Here is a 27,648-nt window from a genome sequence, read left to right on the forward strand (position 1 = left end):
GGGGGGGGGGATGAACATGGGGACAGTGTTCAGTGGAAGAGCCTTTACCAGGAACTCAATTCTCTATTGGGAGAAAACCAAAAACCCCTAGAGTAAAAGCCACAGCATACACACCACCAGTGTCCTCAGCATTCAATAGACGAAGTAGCATGGTCTCTGGCTAGAATTTGTTTTATTCTGGAGACTTCCATATATAATAGGCTCCCACGATCCCCAAGTTTTAGGTGCATTGATTAAACCATCAATGTATAAAAAAAAAATTAAATAAATTAAAACTGTATATTAAAATGTATAGATATTTTGTTACTTCACAAGTAATCCAGCAGAACCAACTATTTACATGGTTAGAGACCATTTAAAGCACACAGGAATTTAAAGCATGCCATTTAAAACATGCCTATATTCTATAGGCAACCTAGACATTTCTGACTTGGTATCCCTGGGATGGAAGTCTTGAAAACGTGTGTGTGTGTGTGTGTGTGTGTGTGTGTGTGTGTGTGTGTGTGTGTGAGGGAACACTAGGTCTCACTGCGTAGACTAGCCTAGAACTTGCAGCCATCCTCCTGCCTCTGGTCTTGCAGTGTTGGCTTCCTGGCATGTGTCATTACACAGTTTCCTTCTGAAGTAGTCGGTGATTCTATTTTTTAAGGCCTTTGCTTCAGCACAGCTGTTGACCCATTTCTGCCTAGCTCACTGTACTGTCTAACCACAAAGTCCTCCTTAAAGGACAGTGTAATTACTAGAAACAAACCTCTATGAGCAAACCATAGCTTCTGGTCTCCAGTGTCAACCTGTCCTCTTTTGTCCCCTCTGCCACTTATCACATGGTTTAGAGACTAGGAGTGGGGTCTAAGAGCTACTAGCAAATTCTAAATACAGACTTCTACCACATAAAAGCCAGCTGCTGTTATACCTCTGACCTCGCATGTTAATATTTTAGACCATCAGTGGGACGCTGGAGGGAGAACATGTGGCTCAGCTGGGAAAGCTTCCCAAGCTTGATACTCGACCTTAGACCTGCGGCAGAAGAGAATCCAATCACAAACCTTAAGAAGCCCCTCCCCCATATATAATAACAAACAATCAAAATACAATTTTTATTGACAGGCATGGTCACAAACACTTTTAATTTTAATCCCAGCACTAGGGAGGCAGAGGCAGGTGGAACTTTGTGAGTTTGACACCAGCCCAGTCTACAAAGTTCTTGGACAGTCAGGGCTCCATGGAGAAACTCTTTCAAAAGAATGAGACCAAAAAAGGGAAGGGGAAGGATAAACAAATGGATGAACTACTATGATAAAACAGTGTTCTAAAAGGAGTCACCCAACCCCAGTGGACACAGGCTGCCCTCATCTTCCATAGTAAGGAAGTGTCTGCTACTGACTTTCATTTGAAATCTGGTAATTAAAGAAAAAAGTTACCAAAGTAAAGCTACCAGTGAAAAATACCCACACCATTTTCACCTTTTAAACTCTAGGATTTAAATCAAATAGATTCTGAGTGCCAAAGTATATTCCAGCTGTGGGACCTTATTCTTCAGCAAGTCACCTTTATAATTAGCATTGCTCAACCCCACATTCTGCCCTTACTTTCATTTTCAGTCATCACCTCTTAAAGCTTGTTTTCAATCAAAGCAGGAGTGAAGTTAGGGCAGGAGGAGGTCTCACATTTGCAAACCCTCCAGTCAAGTCTGCCACCAGATTCCTGCCTACTGATAGTCAGAAGCTCCACAGTTAGGATTTGTCACTGGTGTTTGCTACCACCAGACATCTAGCAATACTGCAAAGGGGGAGAGGGTCATCAGACCCAGTCCAAAAGAAGGAGCACTTCTTCCCGTGTGTACCATGGTGCTGAGGAGGCAGCTGTGGCCTTGGACCCATTCAACAAAGAGAAAGGCTCACTGCACCTGATTAGGGAGGCAAAGATGCTGCTTTTGCTTACTACCTTGTCACCTAAGCCAAAAGCTTTCTTTCTATGGGGCTGGAGAGATGGCTCAGAGGTTAAAAGTCCCTACTGCTCTTGCAGAGGACCCAGGATGGGTTCCTAGCACCCATGTGGTGGCTTATAACCATCTCTAACTGCTGTTTCTAGATGTGCCCTCCATGACCACCTATGTACATGGTATGTCATACATACATACAGGCAAAACCTATACATTTCAACTAAAAACATTATTTAAAAATCAAATAAAAAAATCTCATATACAGAAAAGAAATGTAAATACCTAAGGGCTTTAAATGGATCGTATAACTTCCTGTAGCATCCATCTCTCCTCTATCGAGCAGGATTACTGCTCATTATGTAGACAAGGAAAAACTGTAGTCACACAACTGCCAAATAATTCATTCTGTAAGCTCATTTTTTGACAAGGGTAGAGATTTAGTGTTTGCTTCTGTTTTGTTGAGTCAGTGGCTCACTATGGAGCTTTGGCTGTTCTGGAAATCACTCTGTAGACGAGGCTGGTCTCAAACTCACAGAGCTCTGCCTCCTGAGTGCTAGGATTAAAGGGTCCCCTCACTGCACCCAGCAGTGAAGACAGTTGAGCAATGCATGCTAGATCTAGAAGTAGGAGGGGTGGGTGCTCAGTGGTTTATGGCACACAGTATCCTTATAGGTTCTGTCAAGGTAATACAAACACCTGCTTTAAAAAGAGTTTGAATTTAGTTTTTGGCAGACCCCATCTCAAAACCAAACAAATAAAAAGGGAGTTTTGAATACCAAAGCTTGGACTCTAGCACCCGTAAGGCAATCGTGCCATACAGCTGTGCTCTTCTCATCCTTAAAGCATTAAAATAAAACTATGTGCTTCTTTTTTCATATTACAAAAAGCATGAGGCAAGGCCATCATAGACCCTGGTGGTAGAGGCAGGAGGAGTAGGGGTTCTGGGTCAGCCATCACTACATTAGACCATCTCAGGAATGCTTTGGGGGAGGGGGTGTTCAGGGGTAAAGGCACTTGCTGCCATATCTACCGACCTGAGTGTGATCCTTGAGTCTCACATGGTGGTAGCTGAGAACAGACTCCCTAAAGCTGTTCTCATATGCTATTGTGTAAGTACACACACAACAAACATGTCAAAAACCAAAAGTAAAAACACCAAACAACTTACAATCACACGACTATGGGAAGCCTGAGCTTTAGAAAACTCCTGTCCAGTTATCAGTCTCCTCAATGCATGCTACTTTAACTCCAACTGGCTCTGGGTAGAAAGGAAAACAAGGATCTAAACAGCATTCATGTGGCTCTCCCAACAGGGTGGTGCTCACCTGAGGCAGAATTCATCAGCGTCTGGGGCACCGCTGGGCTGGCAGGCGCAGGAACGTTCAGTTGCGAGAGCATGGCCTTCCGGGGGTCCTGCCATGTTGTTGTCTGATCGTTGTGACTGAGACAAAGCAGAGTAAAAGTCAAACCATCACCCCTAAGAAGAAGCCTCATATAGAAAATGGCTGAATTCTCATCAGAATCGGAGCTCACTCTGCCTCCCCACCCTGGACAAGTCACCGAATTACCTCTATACCTTTTCCCCCTTTAAAAAAACAAAAAGTAATTTCTATTTTTTTGGTATGATATATAAGTGCTTTACCACTGAGGTACTCCTGTAACCTTCCCACTATCCCACTGAATAAGCGTGTGTCCTTTTAGAAGTCTCTATGATGCTGGGCGTGGTGGCGCACGCCTTTAATCCCAGCACGCAGGAGGCAGAGGCAGGCGGATTTCTGAGTTCGAGGCCAGCCTGGTCTACAAAGTGAGTTCCAGGACAGCCAGGGCTACACAGAGAAACCCTGTCTCAAAAAAAAAAAAAAAAAAAAAGAAGTCTTATGTTAAAACCCTAGCTATAGATAGGGACAGGGGAGATGCCACACTAGCATGAAGATCTGACCTCCATATTTGAGGGACACAAAGAGTCAGTAAAAATGTTTCTAGAGGCTAGAGAGAGATGGCTCAGAGGTTAAAGAGCACTGGCTGTTCTACCAAAGGACCTGAGTTCAATCCCCAGCAACCACATGACAGCTCAGCACCATCTATAATGACATCTGGTGGCCTCTTCTGGCATGCAGACCTACATGTAGGCAGAATACTATATACATAATAAACAAACCTAAAAGAAAGTTTCTAGTCAATTAATTCAACCAACACCAAGCTTAGAATGAAGAATGAGCTAGGAAACAAAACAAGCAAATACAGATATACTGTCTCCTCAGAAAGAATCCCAAAATAGTAACTGTGGGAAACCTCTGAACAGAGAGTTGTTGTCGTCCTCCTCCTCCTTCTTTTTTTAAAAAAAGATTTGTTTATTTATTATATATAAGTACACTGTAGTTATCTTCAGACACACCAGAAGTGGGCATCAGGTCTCCTTACAGATGGTTGTGAGCCACCATGGGGTTGCTGGGACTTGAACTCAGGACCTCTGGAAGAGCATCCCTGGAAGAGCATCTCTCCAGCCTGGACAAAGAGTTCTTGCTTACAACATAACATGGTCAGTTTGCAAATCAAGGCAAAGAATAAGCAGGTACCAATCAAAAGCTGTGCCCAATAACTCTTAGCGCTTTTCAAAATCTTAATTTCGGAGCCAGTAAGCCGGCTCAGGGGGCTAAACATACACAGGCCTGACATCCCAAGTTCAACCCCACACATGTAAACGTGGACCCTCAAAGGCTGGGCATAGTGGGAGTATTTAATCTCAGTACTTGGGAGGCAGAGGCAAGTAGATCTCTTGAGTCTGAGGCCAACCTGATCTACACAGATGTACACATAGGATGCCAGAGCTCTGTATATATCATTTTATCTTCATTGGGAAATATAAGTAGTTTTAATTGTTGAAAAGCCCCTACCATAGCTTAGTTCACAGAGATGCAGGCTGTCAGAGCGGGCTACCCCAAACACAGTGCAACCCCTTCCTCTTCTATAGCAAGTCTTGAAAGTGACTTCCAGGCTAAATTAAACATGTAATAAGTGTTTTAAATGTTTGTATTCATCAAGTTTATAGATTACACATTATACTGAATCTCACAATGGGGCCAGCTGTGGGTGAAATGTTAGACTAAAATGGGCAGAGAAGCAGGTAAAATGAGCAGGCACACGCGCACACGTGCACATACACACACATGAACGTGGCACGTACACACAAGTTTTTAATAGAAAAGTGTGAAAATTTGCACTTAAATATAAGACTAGTGAATTGTCTAATGAGAAATCAGGTGACTGACTTGACTATAAAGTTGACTTAGGGTTGATGTGTTATGCACACCATTAATCTCAGGACCTAGGAGGACGAGTTCCAGGCTGGCGAGGGATCCGGTGAAGGATATATAGGGAGGGAGACCCTGACTTTAGAAAAGGAGCAAGGCTGTTTTTGAAATTGGCTGTTAAGACTGCTTGTGTGTTGAGTGTCATCGGTCACCTTGGGACTCAGAAGACTAGTGATAGTGCTAGGGAGGCTCCCTGTACCTTATCAGACCCACGCACTGTCAAACAGTGGAGTGTTAGTTACAGTCAGGTGCTAGTGACACTCTTACCCGGGGAAACCCATGCGCTTTACTGATTCTAGAAAAGGATACACAGTCCAACCTAATCCTCCTACAGCTCCGGTTCTGAGACCATAGCCAATCCTTTTATAAATCCACTACGTACTCTTTAGAACTCTCAAAGACTCAGAGAGACATATGGCATAATTCTTTGATAAGGATGAGACAATTTATACACTTTTCTTCTATGGTAAGTTTTTCAGTATTGTCAGAAATCAAAATCTAAGACTGGAGTTCAAAGTCCTGGGCTGTCAGTAAAGTGCTCAAAAATGTGTGGTCAGAAACTCTTATCTTCGGTCAGATGGTTTCCCTCCAAATCAACGCGTTTTTCATAATGTTGTATCAATAGATACCGCTTCTCCCAAGCTCACAATTTGTCCCCCCCCCCCTTTGATACAGAAAGTGACAGAAGTCAGCATAGCATGGGCTGAGAACAAAAGCCAGAATTCAAGATTCATGAGTCCCCAAATAAAGTCTCCAAAGACCTTCCCTAACTTCCCAGCCCCAAGAAGTCTAAAATCTCAGGAATTCTATCATTTGTAACAACCCAAGTGGAGGCTCCCAATAACTTGCAGAATGACCAGGGTTGGTGAGCATGGCTTGGTTGTTAGAGCAGGTCTGCCACCCAGCACTCCTTGAGACTCCAGGACCCACCCAAGCACACACATGCACACACACACAACACACAGAGTTAGATGTGGCATCTTGTGAAGCTCCAGCACTCAGGAGGCTGAGGCTGGATGACTGTGATGAACTGAAAATCAGCCTGAACTACCTAGTGTTCTAGGCCAGCCTGCGCTCCAAAGTGAGACCCTGTTTTAAAAACCAAAGGAAGGAAGCAAAAAGAAAAAAGGTTGAGGGCTGGTGAGATGGCTCAGTGGGTAAGAGCACCCGACTGCTCTTCTGAAGGTCCAGAGTTCAAATCCCAGCAAGCACATGGTGGCTCATAACCATCCGTAACAAGATCTGACGCCCTCTTCTGGAGTGTCTGAAGACAGCTACAGTGTACTTACATATAATAAATAAATAAATCTTTAAAAAAAAAAAAAAAAAAAGAAAAAGAAAAAAGGTTGACCTCTAACAATTTTAAATATTCTCTTAGATCTACTTACAGACATGCTGTTTTAACAACAACAAAACAGTCCGATTTGGACCTCTCTGCTTCACAGATGTATTGGAGTTAAATAAACTGATAGTCCTGAGTAAATGGTATTTAAAAGAAACTACAGCATGCCAGAAAAAAGTAGCTTTGTTTTAGAGATGAAAGGCAGCATTAACTTTTGATTTTATGTCTGTCAGTCAGGGAGGGGAGACTGAAGGTCAGAAGCAAGGATGTTCAGTTCAGACCCAGACCTCCCTCACCCTCCTTTGCTGTGACAGGAATTCACCCTAAGGCCCTAGACTCCGGACCAGGAAGGAAGACAAAGGCAGTCCATCCAAACTCTTAGTCAGCTCTTGGTGGCCACCCACAGCAGACCAGCTCAGTGAACTAGCTCACATCTACTGCAAATAAGGGCCTTTGGGTATGCTGGCTCCCAAACATACTTCAAGGAAAGTCTTTGAACTTTGGCTGATAAACCAGCTCCCACTGAGCCTAACAAAATAATATTAAAATAGTATTTCTTTCAGGGTGTGGAAGTGAATGACTTTAATCCTAGCACTCCAGGGACAGGGGCAGATCTCTGTGAGTTCAAGGCTAGCTTGGTTTACAAAGTGAGTTCCAGGACAGCTAGGACTGTTACACAGAGAAAGCCTGTCTCGAAAAAAGTACTTCCTTTACAATTTTAAAATTATGTGTGTGAGACGCCTTTCAGTAGTCAGTTTTCTTCTCTCACCATGTGAGTTCCGGGAACCACAGACTGCCAAGCTTGACGGCAAGCTCCTTTACCCACTGAGGCTCAACACATTTTATGTGTGAGTGTTTGCCTGCATGGGTGTGTACTGCATGGGGGTGGAGTTGGGGGCTGAAAGGGAATCAGGCCCCTGGAACTAGATTAAAGATGTTTCTGAGCCACTGTGTGGATGCTGGGAACCAAGCCTAGTTCCTCTGCAAGAACAGCAAGTGCCCTTAACTAGCCTAACTTGAAGTCACCACATATAGTATTTTCTTTCAATAACCCATTGGATAACACTATAAAATGTCACTCTTTTTATTAAAGATTCTTATCAGTATCAATAAAGCAACCTGGGGAGAAACCCTGAAATTTGACCAGGTTAACTGATTGCTCCTATGATGCCACATTTCTGAATGAAGAGATACCATGCAGACCTGGCATGGTGGTTGCCACATGTGATTAAAACACTTAGGTTAAGGCAGACTGTCACAAGCTCGAGGCCAGCCTAGCCTACATAGTGAATTCTAGGTCAGCCTAGACTACAATATAAGACCCTATCTCAGAAAACAAAGATTAACTGCATACCCAACGAAGAGACATGACTTCTATACAAAGAGACACTAAGCAGTCTTGGTCTTAACTGTGTCATGTGTGTGAACCCTACTTTACTCTGCTGTTAATTCTTAGCTATTGCTTTGTTAATTTAATAACTTTAGGAGAGAAGTCCTGGACAACTTGGCTGGGAGAGACGCTGCCTCATCCCGGAACGCCCGGCAGCTTCCTTTCCTGGTCCCTCATTTAGTAGCTGTGACAAGACCAGAAGACAGCAAGCAGGAGCACAGCATATACATGTGTTTTGTGGGGGCCAGAGAGTGCCAGCATCTTCCTCAGGCACCTTACATTTTAGTTTTTGAGGTAGACTCTCAATGGACCTAGAGCTTTCTCATTTGGCTAGATGGCCTAGGTTGAAGCCACAGAAACCCTCCTGCCTCTGCCTCCTCAGTGTTGGGATCACAGACTTGGGTTTTAATGCTTGAATGGCAAGTGACTGAATTATATATATGTTCCCTGCTTCTCCATTAAAAGTGTCTGATGTCAACAGTGCTGTTTGGGCTCAGACTGAGTAACAAGCCTGGAATCACATTGTTTCTTTTAAAGAAAGTGAATGATAGAATCTCATCCAAGCCAAGATGTTATGTAGAATATTAGTGAACTTTCAACACTAAATTTTAAATACTGATTAATGTCTTCCTTTTGTCTGATGTAAGTTTACACACTTATTAAAATAGAAAGGGAAAAGTCACTTTGTAGTTGCCTAGAATCAGGCTATTTGTTCAGGTAAAATACTAGGACCCTACTCAGTTTACAACACAACTGAAACACAATCCTACCATAACTGACATTACACCTTTCTTCTCTGAGCCTTCAAGTCAGTGACTATGAAATTGCACTACATTCTGAAACATATTAACACTTCTTTGCAGGAGACAAAGATGATCTATGAGGTAACTGATTGCTAGGACTTAACAGATTTACAATCTCTATAAGCAAGCCGTTAATTTTCTTTTTAAATCCTACATCAATTTCTTGTTGTCCTTGCAGAGGAGGACCAGAATTGAATTCTTACACCCAATCATCTGTAACTCCAGCTCCAAGGATCTGGATGGCCTCTGCTGGCCTCTAACACCATCAGCACATGCATCATGCAGTCACACAGAGTCATACACAAATTACAAAAGTAGAAAAATAAATAACCTGAAGTCACTAGTTAGGTAGGGAAAACAAAACAGAATGTACATATATGTAACTCCTCATTTTTTGTCCCTGTTCCCATGCTTCAGCTGCCTACAATCAACACATGTGAGCAAGACCCAGTGATCAGCCTCTCAACCAGGTCAGTGCAGTAATTCCAATTCCCAGTGGATGGCTGCCTGTCTACTGGACCGTGACTTCTGCACTCAACAGAGTGGGTATAGCTTGTTGTTTGAAGGAGGGCTGAGACCAACATGAACTTCTGTTTCTTTAAGATCTGCCTTACAGATTAAGTTTTATTCTTACTAAGAAACCAAGCGCTGAACAAACAGCTCCCACAAAGACTCACCAGGGCGCTAGTTGCCTCTCTGTCAGTCAGGAGAAGGATCTTTACTGAAGATACCACATGATCTTTGACAGTGAACAGTGGGACATCCCTCACAGATGCACGAGGGAGCCTTTCCAGTTTAAGATTTCTCAGAGCTTTCTCAATGCTTAGTGTAGACTTGTAAATCCCATCTGCTTTCTTTCTTTTTTTAAGTTTTATTTATTTATTATATGTAAGTACACTGTAGCTGTCTTCAGACACTCCAGAAGAGGGCGTCAGATCTTGTTACAGATGGTTGTGAGCCACCATGTGGTTACTGGGATTTGAACTCCGGACCTTTGGAAGAGCAGTCGGGTGCTCTTACCCACTGAGCCATCTCACCAGCCCCCCCCCCCCCAATCTGCTTTCTTAAATTATGGAGGAAGAACCTAACAATTACACCAGGGCCTCTTTCCTTTACTCCTGAACACACCATACATCTGGATACATCTGGCCTTAGGTACATGGATCACAATGAACTGCTTGTTGAGTGTTCTGAATCTTGCAGGCTAATCTTCCCTCACTCCATGGATGACAAAAATGAGACTCATGGTAGTTGCTTAACATATGACACTCAAAGCTGGGCATGGTAGCGCACACCTTTAATCCCAGCACTCGGGAGGCAGAGGCAAGCGGATTTCTGACTGAGTTCGAGGCCAACCTGGTCTTCAAAGTGAGTTCCAGGACAACCAGGGCTACACAGAGAAACCCTGTCTCAAAAAAAAAAAAAAAAAGATGACACTCGTGAGCAGGAGACAAAAATGAGGTTCCTAATCTCCTGTCCATCAGCTTTGTGTGGTGACATGTTAAAAGGGAGAGGCTGCAAGAGCAATAACTCTAGACCATGTGGATCACACCGAAAGACACCATTATTCCATATAAACCAGCCTGTCCTAATATAAAGGTTTTTTTGTTTTGTTTTGGTTTTTAAAGGAAGGAAGGAAAAGCACTTCGAGTAGGAGTGTGGGAGACAGGTGAAGATGCTATTGGGAACTTCCTGAAGAGTCTGCATCTTTCTGAACTCTCATGTATCACACAGAGGAAGAAGATAAGAGCTCAAAACAGGCTGGTGGTTTAGCTCAGTAGGGGAGCAACAGCTTATAACGTGACTCCCTGGGCTTCATTCCCAACACAAGAAAAGGAAAGAGACCTACCTGCAAGAGTTCTAACACCCTTTGTGATGCCTGCCATGAAGAAACTACCTGTCTTCCAAGATCTGAAGCAAGAGCTAGCTTTGTGCATTGCTGAAATGAAAAACACTGCTAAGTAGAAGGTTCCAAAGCTCCTCAAGATAAAACTGAACACAAAATCAGCACATGATCCAGCAATCTATTTCTAGATCCACCGGAAAGACTTAGGCTTTCGTGCACTCGTGTTAAAGCAGCGTTATTCACAGTAGCTCATGGGGAGACAACCCAAATGTCCACTAGCAAACCAACAGCAAAATATGGTATACACAAACATTGGTAGGCAGCCAGGTAAAAGGAATACTGGCTAGTGAGACAGTTCTTAGGGCAACGGCACTGCTGCCAAGTTTAACAACTCAAGTTTGAGTTAATGGACCCACTTGGTAAGAGAGAACTGACTCCTAAAGTTGTTCTCAACATCAGGGCACATAAGCACACAAGCTTTATCTAGACCAGCTTTTTAACTTTCAGGGCATGTTCTCAGATTTAAGCCAGGTTGAAAGTGAAGCATCTCTCTGCCTCAGTGTACATGTGGGCACATGCACAAACAAACATAAGCAAGTATCAAAACTAAGTTACAGACCACAACATAACACGCACATAGTGGGAAACAATACCTACACTTCAGGGTGAGACTAAAAACAAGGTCACATTTGGATGGACTCTACTCATGAGCTGCTAGTGGGAGAGGAACAGTGACCTTTTACTGAAGAACTGTTGGATAATATCCAAAGTCTATAACTCAAACAGCCTGAAAATACACAGCCAAGTGATATCCATGAGCCATGAGATAAGGAATTATTTATTCTTTTCACCTCGCAGTGTTTTCCAGTCCCCTCCCCCAGAGTAAACATCAGTTACTTGCACAATAAGAATATACAATAGGTAGAAAATAAATACCTTAGACAATAGTGTGTTCAGAGAACATAAGACACTATTTAAAAAAATATTCTCAGGAGAGATATGTTACAAAAATCAACATTTGGGAGGCTAAGTATTCTATCAAGTTAAAGGCTAGCCTGGTTTAATTGGGAGGCTATTAAAAGAAGACAAGAAAGAAAGAAGGGAAAGCAAGAGGGGAAAGAGCTGGTCAAAAAAGCCACAATGGAAGGGATAACCCAATTCCCAAAGCTGTCTTCTGACCTCCTAGCACATTCATGTGAACACCCCAAAAAAGTTGAAAACAGAACCAATCAAGCAAAAAACCCTCCAGTCTACTGTGGTGTAGGGGCACATACACTTGGGAGGTAGGAGGGTCAGGAGCTCACAAGACTCCTGGCAAGATGTAACACACCCTAGAAGCCAGCCTGGGATAAGTTAGTCCTTGTTTCAAAAACTAAATTACAGTAAAAACAAAACCTGCATCACATCTCAACAGTGATTCTAATGTTACATGGTTAACCCCAAATTTTAAAAACTCATTGGATCCTTTATCTGCCTTTATTGGGTGTCTTGTCCTTGATTTTGACTTGAGACATATCTGCCTACACAGACTTTTGTCTCCTGCAGAAACAGCCTTCACAGATGCCCTCGCCTTAGCTTTCCAATCAATACTCTGCTTGTCTCCCCTAAGTCAACCCAGAGCCCACACTTTCATAAGGCCAGCATACCGCTCACCATGTAGAACTTAAAATTCCATGGCACAGCCTTTAACGCCAGCACTCAGGAGGCCGAGGCCACAGCAGGTGGATCTCTGAGTTGGAGGGCAGAACTTGGTCTACAGTGATTCCAGGAATGCCAGGGCTGTACTGAAAAACCCTGTCTCAAACAAACACCAAGCAAATAAGCAAGCAAGCAAGCAAACTAACAAGAAGCCATACAAAATTTTACGTCAGAGTAAATCACTGCTCTAAACAATTAAGGATAACCATGAAGTTAATGAGACAAATGGTTTATACTAAATAGTAAATATTTATAAATACATATATAAGATGATGGGGAGTTTGAGAAATGTTCACTCTGTGCACCGGCTGTCTTGAAATTCCCTATGAGGGCTGGAGAGATGGCTCAGTGGTTCAGAGCACTGACTGCTCTTCCAGAAGTCCTGAGTTCAAATCCCAGCAACCACATAGTGGCTCACAGCCATCCATAATGAGATCTGACTCTTTCTTCTGGTGCGTTTGAAGACAGCTACAGTGTACTATGTATAATAATAAATAAATCTTTGGACTGGAGCAAACAGGACCAAACAGAGTGGGCAGAGGTCCTAGAAGTTCAATTCCCAACAACCACACTGTACAGCTACAGTGTACTCATATACATAAAATAAATACATCTTTTAAAGAAAACGAACCTCCCTATGGGGGGAGGGGGAACTACTTTCTGGGCTGGAAAGATGGTTCAGTGGTTAGTGTTCTTCCAGATGTCCTGAGTTCAAATCCCAGCACCCATATGAGGTAGCTCAACCTTCTGTAATAGGATCTGATGCCGTCTATGGTATGCCTGAAGATAGCTATAGTGTACTTCTATAAATAAAATAAATAAATCTTTAAAAAAGAAAAGAAGGGGCTGGTGAGATGGCTCAGTGGGTAAGAGCACCCGACTGCTCTTCCGAAGGTCCGGAGTTCAAATCCCAGCAACCACATGGTGGCTCATAACCATCCATAACAAGATCTGACTCCCTCTTCTGGAGTGTCTGAAGACAGCTACAGTGTACTTACATATAATAAATAAATCTTTTAAAAAAAATAAAATAAAAAAGAAAAGAAAAGGAAAAAAGAAACTCACTACGTAGCCCAAGCTGACCTCACTCTCATGGCAGTGCCTCAGCACCCGGCATGCCAAGACTACAGGCAGGAAGCACCAAGCCTGGCAAGAGTGAAGTCTGGAGTGAGAGCTCTTCAGTAATTATTAAGTTCCATAAAGAACCAACAGACAGACGCATGGGCATTTTAAAGACAATTCACTGGTATCATAAGAGCATAGAAAAATTAAAAAACGGTATATATAAAATGTAATGAACAGGAAAGAGAAAAAAATGCTCTCACCAAAATTCTAAAGGTAACAGCGGCACAACCTGCTTGCTTGGAAGTCCTTTTTGGGAAGCAAAAATACACGGTCAAGGGATGACTCATGAACTCCTTAATCCTTTAACCATGCTCTCTCCATGGACATCAGGGTCAGTGCCCAACTCCTTTGTGTATACAAGATGTCAGGTCACTTCCTGTAGAGTCTATAGTGATCACAGCAAGTGAAATTTAATCACTTAGAGACACTAAAAGACCAATTAACTTATCAAACCTTATATAGGAAGTTACTTTGTGATTTCTTTATAGTATCACGTGCTGGGATCTGGATGCAACCATGACCAGGCCTGGCAGAGTGTCCTGTTCCATCCCTGAATCACTACGATGAGGCTAAACAAGAAAATCAGCAAAAACCAAGAGCTTATGTTAATAAAGTACAAATTACACATTAGTATATACTATGACTCCAGGCAGGTACCTGGGTTCCAGATTGTTGTCTCGAAACCCTGCAAACGGGCTGGTGAGATGGCTCAGTGGGTAAGAGCACCCGATTGCTCTTCCAAAGGTCCGGAGTTCAAATCCCAGCAACCACATGGCGGCTCATAACCATCTGTAACAAGATCTGACACCCTCTTCTGGAGTGTCTGAAGATAGCTACAGTGTACTTACATATAATAATTAAATAAATCTTTAAAAAAAAAAAAACCCTGCAAACATTGGCCAGCTTTCTGTGGTTCTGTTCACCAGAGAGCAGAGAGATAAAAGTCCTCTCACCTGACTAGAGATATGATCAGGTATGCTTCTCTATTCTGTTTTGTGTTTTCCTGACTTTGAAACAGGCCCTTCATGCCCAGCAAAGTTACCTAGCAATTTAAAACTAAGAAAACCCTAAACTTCAAAGGTAAAATATCAAAGCCATACATATTAGAGCTGAAGAAATGCTATACAAACAAATACTCATGGTCAATGTGTGACGTGCCAGGTCAGATGGTGCACACCTTCAGCCTTCAACTCTCAAGTGCTGGAATTACAGGGTGTGCCATGAGTTCAAGACTAGTCTGTCCTACATGCACAGTAACTTCCAGGCTAGCTTAGACTACATAGCAAGACCCTGTCCCCAAGAACTTACAAACGTCTTAGTCTGGGAGGTGATGAGGATGGATATAGTCAAAATCCATTGAATGAAATTCTCAAAGAATGAAAGTATTATATATTAAAAATTCCTTGTAGACATCCTAAAGTTATGTGCCTCAAGCACTGCTCCTTTTAGGCTCAATATCCCTATCAGTTCATTGTTTCTTATTATGAGAGACTGAAATGACACATTTATTATGGATTTCTTTTCTTCTCAAACAGTTTCACCTACCAACAGAAGCCTCTTTCCACTTTCAGAACTCACGTTGGAGAGAGGGAAGGGTAGGTCACAGACATTAGCGCATTTTCAATGTGTCAGAGAACCCATCTGAGCCTCTCTACCTCCTCTCACCCCCTCATATCCATTCAGAACACAGCAAGAGCAAGTGTATCTGAGGTGCTGACCCACTGCTGGAGAAAGGCTATTCTTAGGAAACAGCGGGGGTTGGCTCAGTGGTACCGCTCAGGACTAGAGGTCAACGGCTCAGATTTCAGATGTGAGCTCCAGTTCCCAATTCCTGTGCAGAACAGCTCAAGGGGCTTTAGGAAGCCTCCTCAATGTCAAACAGCCTGTAGGACTTCAAATCTAAATACAGGGATAGACTGTTTCATGCCTGGAGTCACAGCTTTCAGGATACTGAGGCAGGAGAATCACTGTGAGTTTGAAACCAGCCTGGGATACAGAGTAAAATCCTGCCAACAACAACAACAACAACAACAACAACAAAAAAAAAAAAAAAAAAAAAAGAGAGAGAGAGAGAGAAAGATAAAAAGAAAAAAAAAACGGACACACTAATCTTTCTTTTAAACAAAAGCCCATGCTTAGAAACAGTTAGAGAGGCTGTATATATGTCCTAGCCAAAGGTAGGATAAATGAATTATATTTCATAACTATACTGACACAGGTTTTTAAACACAGACCTATTCTAAAAGGGGTCCGCTTAATATCAGCCTTATTCAAAGTAAGCTGCTGATCTCTAAATGTTTCTATTAAATTATTTCACTTTAAGCCAGGGTGGTGAACTAAAAATACAGGCAACATTGTTGGAGCTGAGAGAGCCTATCAAGTGATTTCACGTAGACAGACAAGCACACAACTCAGACAGGGAGGCACCAGGCGATTAGCAACCCTTTACAAAAATAGATAAATAATGCTGCAATGCACAAGCTGTCATCCAGGACGCTAGGCTGTATTCCTGAAAGTACAAGTATAATCCGTACTTGAAGAGGCACCAGAATAAAGTCAAGGAAGGCCCTAGGAAACTGTTTAAAGTATTTCCACAGACAAGTATCACAATGCAAGTTTCTTTCCTTAGAACTTTTTCTCTACTTAAAATTGATTCCTTTACTAACACAATAACAGAAAAGACATTCCACATTAAGACCATGATGAAACTTGAGCTAATTCTATATACAAACTGAGAAAGGCTTGTAAAATTTTTATATGTGAAGCCAAAAATGTTGTTCAAAATATCACTGCTTTTCAGACAAAGTAAAACTTCTCCTTTAAAAAACTAATAGAGGACATTTATATGGCTCCTTACTGATTTCGTGGTACTCTCATGCACAATCATATATCTGTATAAAATGACACAGAATTGTTTAGCAGGAGTAGTTGAAGCCTAGGACAGGGGAAGGAGATGGCAGTGAAGGGCCATCTGCTGAGGCTTCTAAAACTATGTCAAATGAGCCTTTGCCTACCTCTAGAGCTTGCCCCCATTTGATGACAGGAAAAAGTAGATAACAAGGACTTGCTGAATTTGGAGAATTTTCCATTCATTCCATCACTCCTTGACAAGTGAATGCACACATCTGAATTACTAGGGAGCCTTTGAACCAGCAGTTATTTTTAAGGACATGGTAGGTGTCTTGGCTTAATTAATTTAGCAAGTACTTATGACCACTTAACAAGATAAAATGAGACCCATGGGAGATACAGCAAAGTTCTGCCCTACTCTGTAAGAAGCTCTTCTAAGACAAACCCAAAACAATATATAAAGCCTTTAACTGCTGAAAAGCATCAGTCTAGATGGCAGAAGCTGCCCATGCTTCCCATCAAACAGACTCACAGGTAAGACATCTCTTTATATAACAGTACTGTGTAGTAACCCCTGCAAGAACACTAATATGCACACAGGCAAATATCTAAGGCTGATCTGCCAAATCAGGCATAGTAGACACAGCACATACAGAGCTGCAGATACAAAGAGTGAGCACCCAACGACTTAAGTATCTTATTAACTGTAAGTGTATTAAATAATACCAGCATTTTCCCCATATACTTGAAACATGGGATTCACAATCTTGTAATGGGTTCAAATAATTCTAAGTTGTATCTGACAACCAAAAGGCCCCAAACTCCTATGACAACAAAGAACACACGTGATTGTGGCTAGCTGACAAAACCAACAGCTCTTCTCTCAGAAGGCTACTAAGTTCTTCAGGGCTATGACTGCCTCAGCCCAGAGAAGACACAGAGGAGAAACTTTTTTTTTATAACGTGAGAACTTAATGGGGATGGACAGAGATATGACAGACAGACAGACAGACAGACAGACAGACAGACAGACAGACAGCGAGCTATCTGGGAACTGATGGGAAGTTTTGCACTGACTTTCATAGCATTTAGAGTTCGTAAAGCTCAACAGTATCTACCTTGCTCTGTTAACTTTACAGAGGAAGCTAGTGCTCTGGGGGCTCGGGATCAGTCCATCACAAGCTAGATGCCACACTATGTGCTGGAGACATAAATGATGACGCTTGTTTTGGGTTGCTTACTCTTTAACATTTTTCTTGACTATGTTGTTTTTTTTTTCCTTTAAAGAATTAGATATTACTCTCACATGGAATAGCTTTCAACTGTGCATGTCATCATAGCTGGTATCGTGGTGGTTTGAATATGCTCGGCTCAGGAAGATGTGCTCTTGTTGGAACAGGTGTGGCCTTGTTGGAGAAAGTGTGCCACTGTGGGGGTGGACTGAGACCACCCTCCTAACCACGTGGTTGCCAGTCTTCTCCTGTCTGCCTTTGGATCAAAATAGAGAACTTTTGGCTCCTCCAATCCCAGGTCTGCCTGGATGCTGCCAAGTTCCCGAATTGATAATGGACAGAACCTCTGAACCTGTAAGCTAGCCCCAATTAAACACTGTCCTTTATAAAAGTTGCCTTGGCCATGGTCTCTCTTCACAGCAATGGAAACCCTGACTATGGCAGTAGTGGTTTCTGTTATTCAGCTCACCACTGTCTAAATAGCGGTTGGGCGGGAATTGGCATTGCACTTTTTAGGAAAAACACAATAAAGTTCATTTATAGGCTTTCTCAGTGGTGGCGCACTTGGGAGGCAGAGGCAGGCGGATTTCTGAGTTCGAGGTCAGCCTGGTCTACAAAGTGAGTTCCAGGACAGCCAGGGCTATACAGAGAAACCCTGTCTCGAAAAACCAAAAAAAAAAAAAAAAAAAAGAATTAAAATGAACAAACAGCCATCATTCATATATACCACACCAGTTTCTAAAAAAAAAAAAAACCACATAAAATGCTTGTTTTCCCCTTAGGGAAACTACTTAATAATCAACTATGAGTAAGAATATTTGGCTACTTATTCAATTAATTAATTGATTAATATATCTCCATATCCATCCCCCAAGCAGGGTCTCTCTTGTATAGCCTTGGCTAGCCTGAAACTCGCTTTGTAGACCAGGCCTTAAACTCATAAAAGATCTGCTTGCCTCTGTCACCAAGTGCTGGGTGACATTCAGCATGTACTACCATCTCTGGCAGATTTGTTTTTAGGGTAGTTCTATGTTCTAGAGCAAATCTAAGCTGGCATAGCCTAAATGTGCACCTCATTAACTATGACCCAATGCTTTAAACACTACTTACAGCTTAAGAAACAAAGCTTTAGTTAAATGGCCTTTCATTTTCTTCTAACTATATCTTTTGGCTGCTTGAGATTTTTGTTTATATCAGCAGAAAGTTAAAACTGTAGATAGTTAGGAAACTAGAATATAGACCGTTGTATGCTGATCAGACAGCCCACGTCCCTGTTCGTGTTATGGTAATGGATTTACTGTTCAGGAGGCACCACCTGACCAGAGGGTAGATGGGGAGGTGTGCAGAAGGTGTGGGTATGGTGACGCAGGCCTCTAGTCTTGACACTCAGGAGACAGAGGCAGGTGGGTGTCTGAGTTTGAGGCCACCCTGGTTTATAGAGTAAGTTCTAGAACATCCAGCACTACACAGAGAAACCCTGTTTCAAAAAACCAATAATAATATTAGGAATAATTGTTTATATATATGTATATATGTATATATATAAACAATTATTGCTATTATTTATATATATGGTGTAATACACAAACACACACACACACACACAAAATGGAACCTAGTTATATCCCTATTCCTTAAAGTATAATTTTGAGCCGGGTGTGGTGGCGCACGCCTTTGATCCCAGCACTCAGGAGGCAGAGGCAGGTGGCTTTCTGAGTTCCAGGCCAGCCTGGTCTACAGAGTGAGTTCCAGGACAGCCAGGACTACACAGAGAAACCCTGTCTCGAAAAACCAAAGGGGGGGGGGGAATACATGTGTGTGCTAGAATTCTATAGTCTCAGCGTCAACTGCAATTTGTCTTTATTGTGTATTCACACAGGGAAAGAGACAACAAAAGCAAAAATCCTTCCTAACACTACTGTTCATAAATACCTCACAGGCACATCAGGGTCCAAGTTCTCTACCCATAGACATTTGGATGAACCTGCTAAACTAATAAGCTTAACTCCTTTACTGCCAACAAATAACACTACAGGGGAATGGACTTAAAAATGAACATTCCAAAACTTGGTAGGACGGGACTTATAATAATAGATTAATAAATCAATCGAGATTAACTTGATTCAGTCAGTGCTAACTGGCTAAGCCTCTGGAGCCTGAAGCTGGTTGACTCCAAATCTTTAATGTACTTTTGGCATTAAGACCAGAAAGCAAGAAAGATGGTGTTCATACGATTTTCACATACTGGAAGGCTCAGAGATACCAACTTTCAAAAAGGTGTGTGGCAACCTCACGCCTTCAAGAAGTCCTTAGCAGAGTTTGAAGGGTTCTCAAACCTGAAGGCCACACATCAAAACAGTACAGTGCAGGATGAGTCAGTGGAATTTTCACCACCAGCAAGTTCTTAACTCTGTAACCATGGAGTGCTTCCAGCCCAGAAACAGAAGACAAGGCAGGACAGAGCACCAGATGCCAGTGTCTACTGAAGATGGAAGCCGAACCACCCCACCCACCACCCCAGAGAGTTGAGCATTGCAAGTAACAGTTTCAGGGAAATCTTTCTTTGGTTAGTTGGTTTTGTTTGTTTTAAGAAGGTTTCTCTGTGTAACCCTAACTGTTTTGGAACTCACTCTGTAGACGAAGCTGGCCTCAAACTCAGAGAGATCCACCTGCCTCTGCCTCCTGAGTCCTGGAATTAAAGGCACACACCACACCACTCCCCAGTAAGAACAACTAGGATCCTCTCACTCATCAAATTCATAAAAGGAAATCTAAGCTCAAAGATAGCTAAGTTAGTGACATTTGCCTTGTAGGAAACAGGGCATGAGTCTGGTTCCTCAGAGCTTACATTAAAAGGTGTGTGTGGTGGTGCACGCCTATACTATAACCCAAGCACTGATGAGAAGCAAGGCAGAGACAAGAGGGCCCCGATAGGTTCGGTACAGAGCATTAGTAAATAAGCACAAATAAAGATACATATGCTGTATGTCCCACTGCAATTTCATTCTGAATGAGTCCAGACACTTGATTCCTATGCACATACTTGTAGATCCTGCCTAGGCACATGGACACTTTGCAACACTATTACTTAACAACCTCATGTTTCTCCATAGTGCAACAGTTAAGCCTGTAGTCTAGTCAAACAACAGATCCATACTACTATAGAAATATCGGAATTTAGCCAGCCAGGCCTGGTGATCCAAGTCTATAATCCCAGTCATGTGGGAGACTGAGACTAAGCTCAAGGCCAGCTTGGGAAACTTAAATCATGTCTCAGAATGAAAATACAGCTAAGGATAGTTAGTGTTTGGTTGACTGCCAGACACTCAGGAGTTCCCAGGTAAAATCTTGGGAGGGAAAGATACACTGAATTCGTGCAGTGATGCAAAGAGCTATGCCGATATTTGTAAGTCTCATAAAAGCAATGATAGAAGTAAATAAGAACCCTGGCATGGTGACTCCACAGCATGGTGACACAGGTAATTAATTCCAGATGGCCCTTCAGAGGTTAAGAGGACAGGAGAGTGAAAGACTGACAACTCAAGGTCAGCCTGGAACCATATAACAAGACTATTTTAACAACAAACACATAGAGCAGGTGTGGTGGTGCACACCTGCAACCAACACTACAGAGTAGGAAGAGGCTGCTGCAAAGCTTGTCTACAGAGCAAAGTCATACCATCTCAAAACAAACAGGGGGGTGGGAAGGGAGGGGAATGACTTGAAAGATGGCTCAGAGGGTAAGAGCATTTATTGCTCTTACGGAGAACTGGAGTTCTGTTCCCAGTACCCACACAGTGGCGTACAACCACCAGCTTCAGGGGATCTGAAGCCCTCTTATGATTTATGTGGACACCAAGGATACATGCTATCCATACATATGCATGCGGGCTAAACACTCATACAGATAAAATTTTAAAATGAAAGAAAAACAACCTCGTTTCTGTGACTGGATTTGTGCTGGTTTATAGTGAACAACTGGCCTAACAGATAAAAAGGAATTTCCAAGATTAACAGGGTAAGATCACCATCTATTCAACTGCCATTTAAGAAATAAACTGCCCCTGGGAACAAGGAACACTGAGACAGGAGGAGCTTAGGTTTCAAAACAGCCTGGGCAATACAATAAAGCTCTGCCTCAAAACTGAAACAATTGGGTTGGGGTATAGTTCAGTTAGTAGAATACTTGCTTAACACACCTGGCTCTGGGTCACAGCACTCAGGAGGTGGTAGGAAGATCAGAAGTTCAAGGTCATGCTCATGCTCTATAGGGAGTTAGTTCACAGCTAGGCAGCGATACAGAATAAGAATGGGAGGAGGAAGATAAGAAATGACAAAATTATTTTTAGAAGCCAGCTGTGGTAACCTTTGCCTGTAATCCTAGAACCTGGGAAACAGAGGCAGGAAGATAATCGGGAGTTCAAGAACAGTCTTTGGAAAAAAATTACAGGAAGTAACTATTCCAGTTCCCTTGTGTTGTTTGGATGTGAACTGTCCCCACAAGTTCACATACTTGAACACTGCTACCCAGCTAGCAGCTAAAGTTTAGGGAGGTTGTGGCACCTTTGAGCTTGGGGCCTTATCTGGGAGAGAGTTAAGGTTGGAGGGCTCTGGCTCTCTGCTTACTGGTTAGCTGACAGCTGAGTCAGTCACCTCATGCTCCCACTGCCAGGAAAGCAGTCATGCCTTCCCCACTGTCCAACTATAAACTCAATCAGTCCTCTTTCCCTACAGGTACTGTCTCAGTGATGAGAAAACCTACACAACTGCTCCACAGTGCTTTCAGAAAGGTGTGTTAGCATCAAACCACACGACTTTGGAGAATAGGGACAATAATTACACCAGTACCATAGGTATCAACCAGGATGACCACTGATCAATAGACTCCAAACTAATGAGCAAATCTAGGAGATTATCTTTTGCCTTTAGAGAGCTTGTAGCTAAGTAAGTCCACAGTGAGGAACACCAAACGTTGTCGCCATATGGTAGAGGTTCCATGGCCCCAAGTGTAGTGACTGGCATCCAGCAAGCCCTTAACATTGCCTGTGACATAAAGACCACAAGCTTATGAAACAAGCAGACAATGGAGCATATGTGAGTGCAAAGGAAAGCATTTAATGATTCAGAAAGAAAGCCTGCAATCTCCACAGCTTGAGGCAGAAGTGGGACGACTGCTATCGGCCTGGGCGCCATGTAGTGTGCAGACCAGTCTAAAAATCAGCCTGGTCTTGAAAACCCAAGAGATGAGCAGGAAGAAACTGCTACCACATCAAAATGAGCAAACTAAGAAGTGCCAGAGAGTGGGTTTGCTGTGGTAAAAACCACTGTGTGGTCTGAAGTAAAGGGGGTTCCCCTACTGATAGTTATGCTCTTAGGTGCCTATATGCAGATACATAGTGCTCTAACTGGGACTTGGTATTCCTCTATCCCCGAACCACACACCCCACCTCTAAGCCCAGGTATATAGTCTTTTAAAAAATGTATTAAACTTGTGTATTGTGTCTCTCTGTGACACACACCCTTGGAAGACACAAAACAACTTGTGAGAGTTGGCACTCTTCTTCTACCATGTTTGGCAATTAGGTGCCTTTACCAGGTAAACTGGCTTCGCTGGCCCACATGTTCTAAACTGAAGTTTGTCAGTACTAACTCAAAAGTGCAGCACACACAGGCATCCAAGAGCAAGCTTGTCCTCAAGCACAGTGGTTTTGTTTTCCACCCATAAGAGATTACGTAACTAGTCCAACAGGAAAGCCCATGCCCTACTCCAGCAGGATGAGTGGTATACAACACCCAGTTCCATCACCTGGACCCCATCCAAGCTGTAGGACTTTAGAAACACAACTGATATCAGTCTGAGCATGTGTAGAAAAAACCCAGAAACATCTGCATTTCAACAGCTCCCCACCTCTTTTGTGGGGAATTTTCTTTTCATCTTATAAACAAAGAAAGTAGTGGATCATGTCTTATCATCTGAGGCAGCGGTGGACAGATTTCTGAGTTTGAAGCCAGTCTGGTCTACAGAGCAAGTTCCAGGACAGCCAGGATTACACAGAGAAACCCTGCCTCAAAAACCCAAAACCAACCAACCACAAGGCCCCAGAGGAGCACTTGGAGGTGTGCCTGTCATGGCTGCTCATCTTTCCAAGCATGTCCTGGAATGTCTCCTTTGAAAGAAGTGCAGACAGCGATGCTTCACTGGCCCACACTCCCACCAGTCAATACTTTATCCTCACAGCTGGTTATCTCTCCCAGAGCATTTTCTGACAACAGCCATGGTTCTGGGTGGCATTCATCCCCTGGATGGCATTCCCCCACTGAACAAAATGGAGATGAGACCTATTCAACTGACATGGACAAATTCAACTTGAGATTCCTGAACCTCTAAGGCCATTCTCCAAAAATTCCTCTATGACCATGGTTAATACAGGGGCGGGGCAGGACACTAGTCTGAGAAAGTGACAATGGTCCATAAGACTGAGCATAAATGACTTCATTGAGTTAGCCATTAAAAAGCACTTGGGGCGGGGGTGGGGTGGGAATAAGAATTTGGTTAATAAGAGAGTGCATTTTCAAGCACAAGGACGTGAGTTTGATCCCCAGACCCCACAGAGGAGAACAGGTGCCCAAGGGTGGGAAAGCTTAGACAGATGGGTGGGCCCCTCAGGCTCCCTGGCCGGCCCAGCCCACTCAGAACAAAAGGGTGGACAGCACCAGAAGAATGACTCCTCTGGTCTCTGCACACATATGTGGACCCAAAGAAGGAAGCATGTCCACCATAGAAAGCACAATGCCAGGTGCACAGCGAGTTAAACCTGCAGCAGCGCCCTTCCTACCTTCACCTGCTCCATGGAAGAACTCATACAAACACAAGGAATGACCCAGACAGGGTCCTGATACCCAGATACCTAGTGTCCATGTACTCGTGTGTGTGTGTGTGTGTGTGTGTGTGTGTGTGTGTGTGTGTGTGTGTGTGTGTAGAGGTTAAACAAGCACAGAGTGGCAGGGTTATATTTCTAGCACTTGGAAGGCTGACACAGAAAGACTGCCCAGAGTTCAAGGCTAGACTGGACTACAGAGTGAGCTTAGGCTAGGCCAACCTACGTGGGACCCTGTCTTAATAAGCAGGACACCTGTCTTTAATACAAGCATTTGGGAGGCAGGCAGATAAATCTCTGAATTTGAAGACAGCCTGGTCTACACTGGCAGTTCTGGGGCAGGTCCTTTCTGAAAACAAAACCAAACGGAAACCAAGGCCCGCTGCCAAGTCCCGACAACCTGAGTTCCACCCCTGCAGCCAAGACAAGGAAAGGAAAGGAAACCATGTCCTACAAGTTGCCATGTGATCTAAACACATGGGCACTAAATAAACGTGACTTAGTAAACATAATAAAATCTCTACCAGTCAAAGCAAAAGTTGAGATGTACATTTGTGTTCCCCAGTGGGGCCAGAGGCTGTGTTCTTTGAGTTCTTTTTCATTCAACCAAGAACATGGATGAAGCCACTGATCAGCTCCAGAACACTGTATCCAACCCAGTGTTCACACCAGTCCCATTACTCAAGGCCACTAGAGGAAAGACTAACAGACAGACTTTCATTTAGAAAAACAGGCTAGAAGCAGGAGTGGCGACAATACCAAATCCCCAGTCTCGGCCAGCCTCAGGGTCTTGGTACCGTAAAGCCAAGAAGGCAAAGGAAACTGTAAAGAGGGTGACGAGACAGCACAGAGGTGAAGTTGCATCACAGTAAACTCAGAAATGGGACCCAAAAAATCAAGAAGAGGTGTGCTCTCCCACTCTTGCTTCCCCGCCCCCCACCTGTCTGTCTGTGTCTCTATCTCGTATTTCTGGAGGGTTCACTTGTAGTCAGGGATTGCTTGTAGACCTAGGTATATAGTTCAGGCTGGCCTCAAACAACAATCCTCCTGCCTCAACTTCCCAAGTGCTGGGATTACAAGCATATACTACCATGCCTAGCAAAAATAAGTATCTTTTTTGTTTGTTTTGTTGTTGTTTTTCGAGACATGGTTTCTCTGTGTAGCCCTGGCTGTCCTGGAACTTAACTCTGTAGACCAGGCTGGCCTCAAACTCAGAAATTCACCTGCCTCTGCCTCCCAAGTGCTGGGATTAAAGGTATGTGCCACCACAATAAATATCTTTGAGAGGGACAAAAATCAACTAAACCATTAAAAGCCAAAGTTGGAGAAGTTTTGGGATTGATAAGAAAATCAAAGATCAGGGTTGGAGAAACAGCTCAGCAGTTAAGAGCACTGAACACTTCCAGAGAAGACAGGACCATGGTTCTATTCCCAGCACCCATACTCACAGGGTAGCTCACAGTTCCAGGGAATCTGGCAACTTCACACAGACAACACATGTAGGCAAAACACCAATGCACATAAAAATCAATCATTAAAAGGAAAGAAATCAAAAAAAGAAAAACAACAACAACAAAAAAAACAAACTCAGGAGGCAGAGGCAGGCAGATTTCTGAGTTTGAGGCCAGCCTGGTCTACAGAGTTAAGTTCCAGGACAGCCAGGGCTACACAGAGAAACCATGTCGCGAAAAACAACAACAAAACAAACAAAAAAGATACTTATTTTTGCTAGGCATGGTAGTATATGCTTGTAATCCCAGCACTTGGGAAGTTGAGGCAGGAGGAGTATACATGCACGGACACACACCTGTCCATACACAATACACCAGGATAAGAGTATACATGACGGACACACACCTGTCCATACACAATACACCAGGACAAGAGTATACATGCACGGACACACACCTGTCCATACACAATACACAGGACAAGAGTATACATGCACGGACACACACCTGTCCTGTCAGTTTCATGAAGGAGAAATGAGGGCAGGGCCACGAAAGCAGAAAACGACTACTATTTTTTTCTTTACAAAAAGCCGGATCTCCTCTTGCCCCACCTCTTTGACAGCTGCCCACGCTGTCCTCTTCAAAGGCAGCACCATATCCCAGTCACCACGGGAGCCTGGAGAACTCTGTCAAAACAACACTAAAAATGCACTCAACTAGGCAAGGTGACACTGGTAACCAGTGACAGGATTAACAAGAGTTCAAGGTCATCATGGGATGTTCGGGAGGGTAAAGGAGGCTACCCTGGGGCACTCACAAGATCTCACCTCATACAAACATATAACTTAGAGCCTAACACAAAGAAAGACCAGAGCTAACCTCTACCCCAGAGCCTTAAGGCAGAAAACCACGAGGGTAGAACAGAACCATTAAGGGTCTAATTTACATTCTTTCTCTAACTGCAATTAAAAATATTCCTTTCCATTACTAAAGAAAGCAGATTTCAGGGTTTCAGAAAGGTTTTGTTTTACATTGCTTTAAAGTGTTAACTACTGCTAGTGTGGGTGGTCCATACCTTTAATCTCAGTAACTGGAAGAGGCAGAGGGGTGGGCTTGAGTTTGAAGCCAGCCTGGTCTACAGAGTGAATTCTAGGACAGCCAGAGCCACATAATGAGGTTCTGTCTTAAACACCCCCCAACACATGCACGTGCGAAAGGAATTTTAAAAAGTGTCAACTAGGGGCTGGTGAGATGGCTCAGTGGGTAAGAGCACGGACTGCTCTTCCAAAGGTCCTGAGTTCAAATCCCAGCAACCACATGGTGGCTCACAACCATCCATAACAAGATCTTCTGGTATGTCTGAAGACAGCTACAGAATATAATATATAATAAATAAATCTTAAAAAAAAAAAAGTGTCAACTACTAAAACACTACTCATTAAGCAGGTATGGTTTGTGTTGGTACACAGCTAAGCTAAATGTTGAGTAACTCCCAAAAAATCTGAGAAAATAACCCTTTGAAATGATGGAATGACATACTCTAGTTAGTAACTTGTACATACTTTTAAAAAAGCCATTCAAAACCATAATCCATTTAATTTATCCTCTTTCTATGTTATCTTTTTTTTTTTTTTTTTTTTTTTTGGAGTGTATTTTTTTCTGGAGACAGGGTTCCTTCTTGCTGTCTGGCCCCAAACTCAGACATCCATCTGTTTCCCTGTTTCTGCTGGGTACGCTATGGTAGCTGGTTCCTAGCTTTTTTTCCAAACTGACCATTACT

The 27,648-nt window shown here is 43.0% G+C and overlaps 1 protein-coding gene across 8 annotated transcripts in view; it reads right to left on the reverse strand.

Annotated features, from left to right (window-relative positions):
- Yap1 (Yes associated protein 1) overlaps positions 1-27,648 on the reverse strand; it is a 75,255-nt gene that overhangs the window by 39,487 nt on the left and 8,120 nt on the right. For all 8 annotated transcript variants that reach the window (XM_021206851.2, XM_021206849.2, XM_029542843.1 and 5 more), the window contains exon 3: positions 3,268-3,383. In XM_021206851.2, coding sequence (XP_021062510.1) covers positions 3,268-3,383 — 116 coding nt within the window. The remainder of the gene's footprint in view (positions 1-3,267; positions 3,384-27,648) is intronic.

Source organism: Mus pahari, chromosome 10, assembly GCF_900095145.1.
Source record: "Mus pahari chromosome 10, PAHARI_EIJ_v1.1, whole genome shotgun sequence".
Classification (NCBI taxonomy): domain Eukaryota; kingdom Metazoa; phylum Chordata; class Mammalia; order Rodentia; family Muridae; genus Mus; species Mus pahari.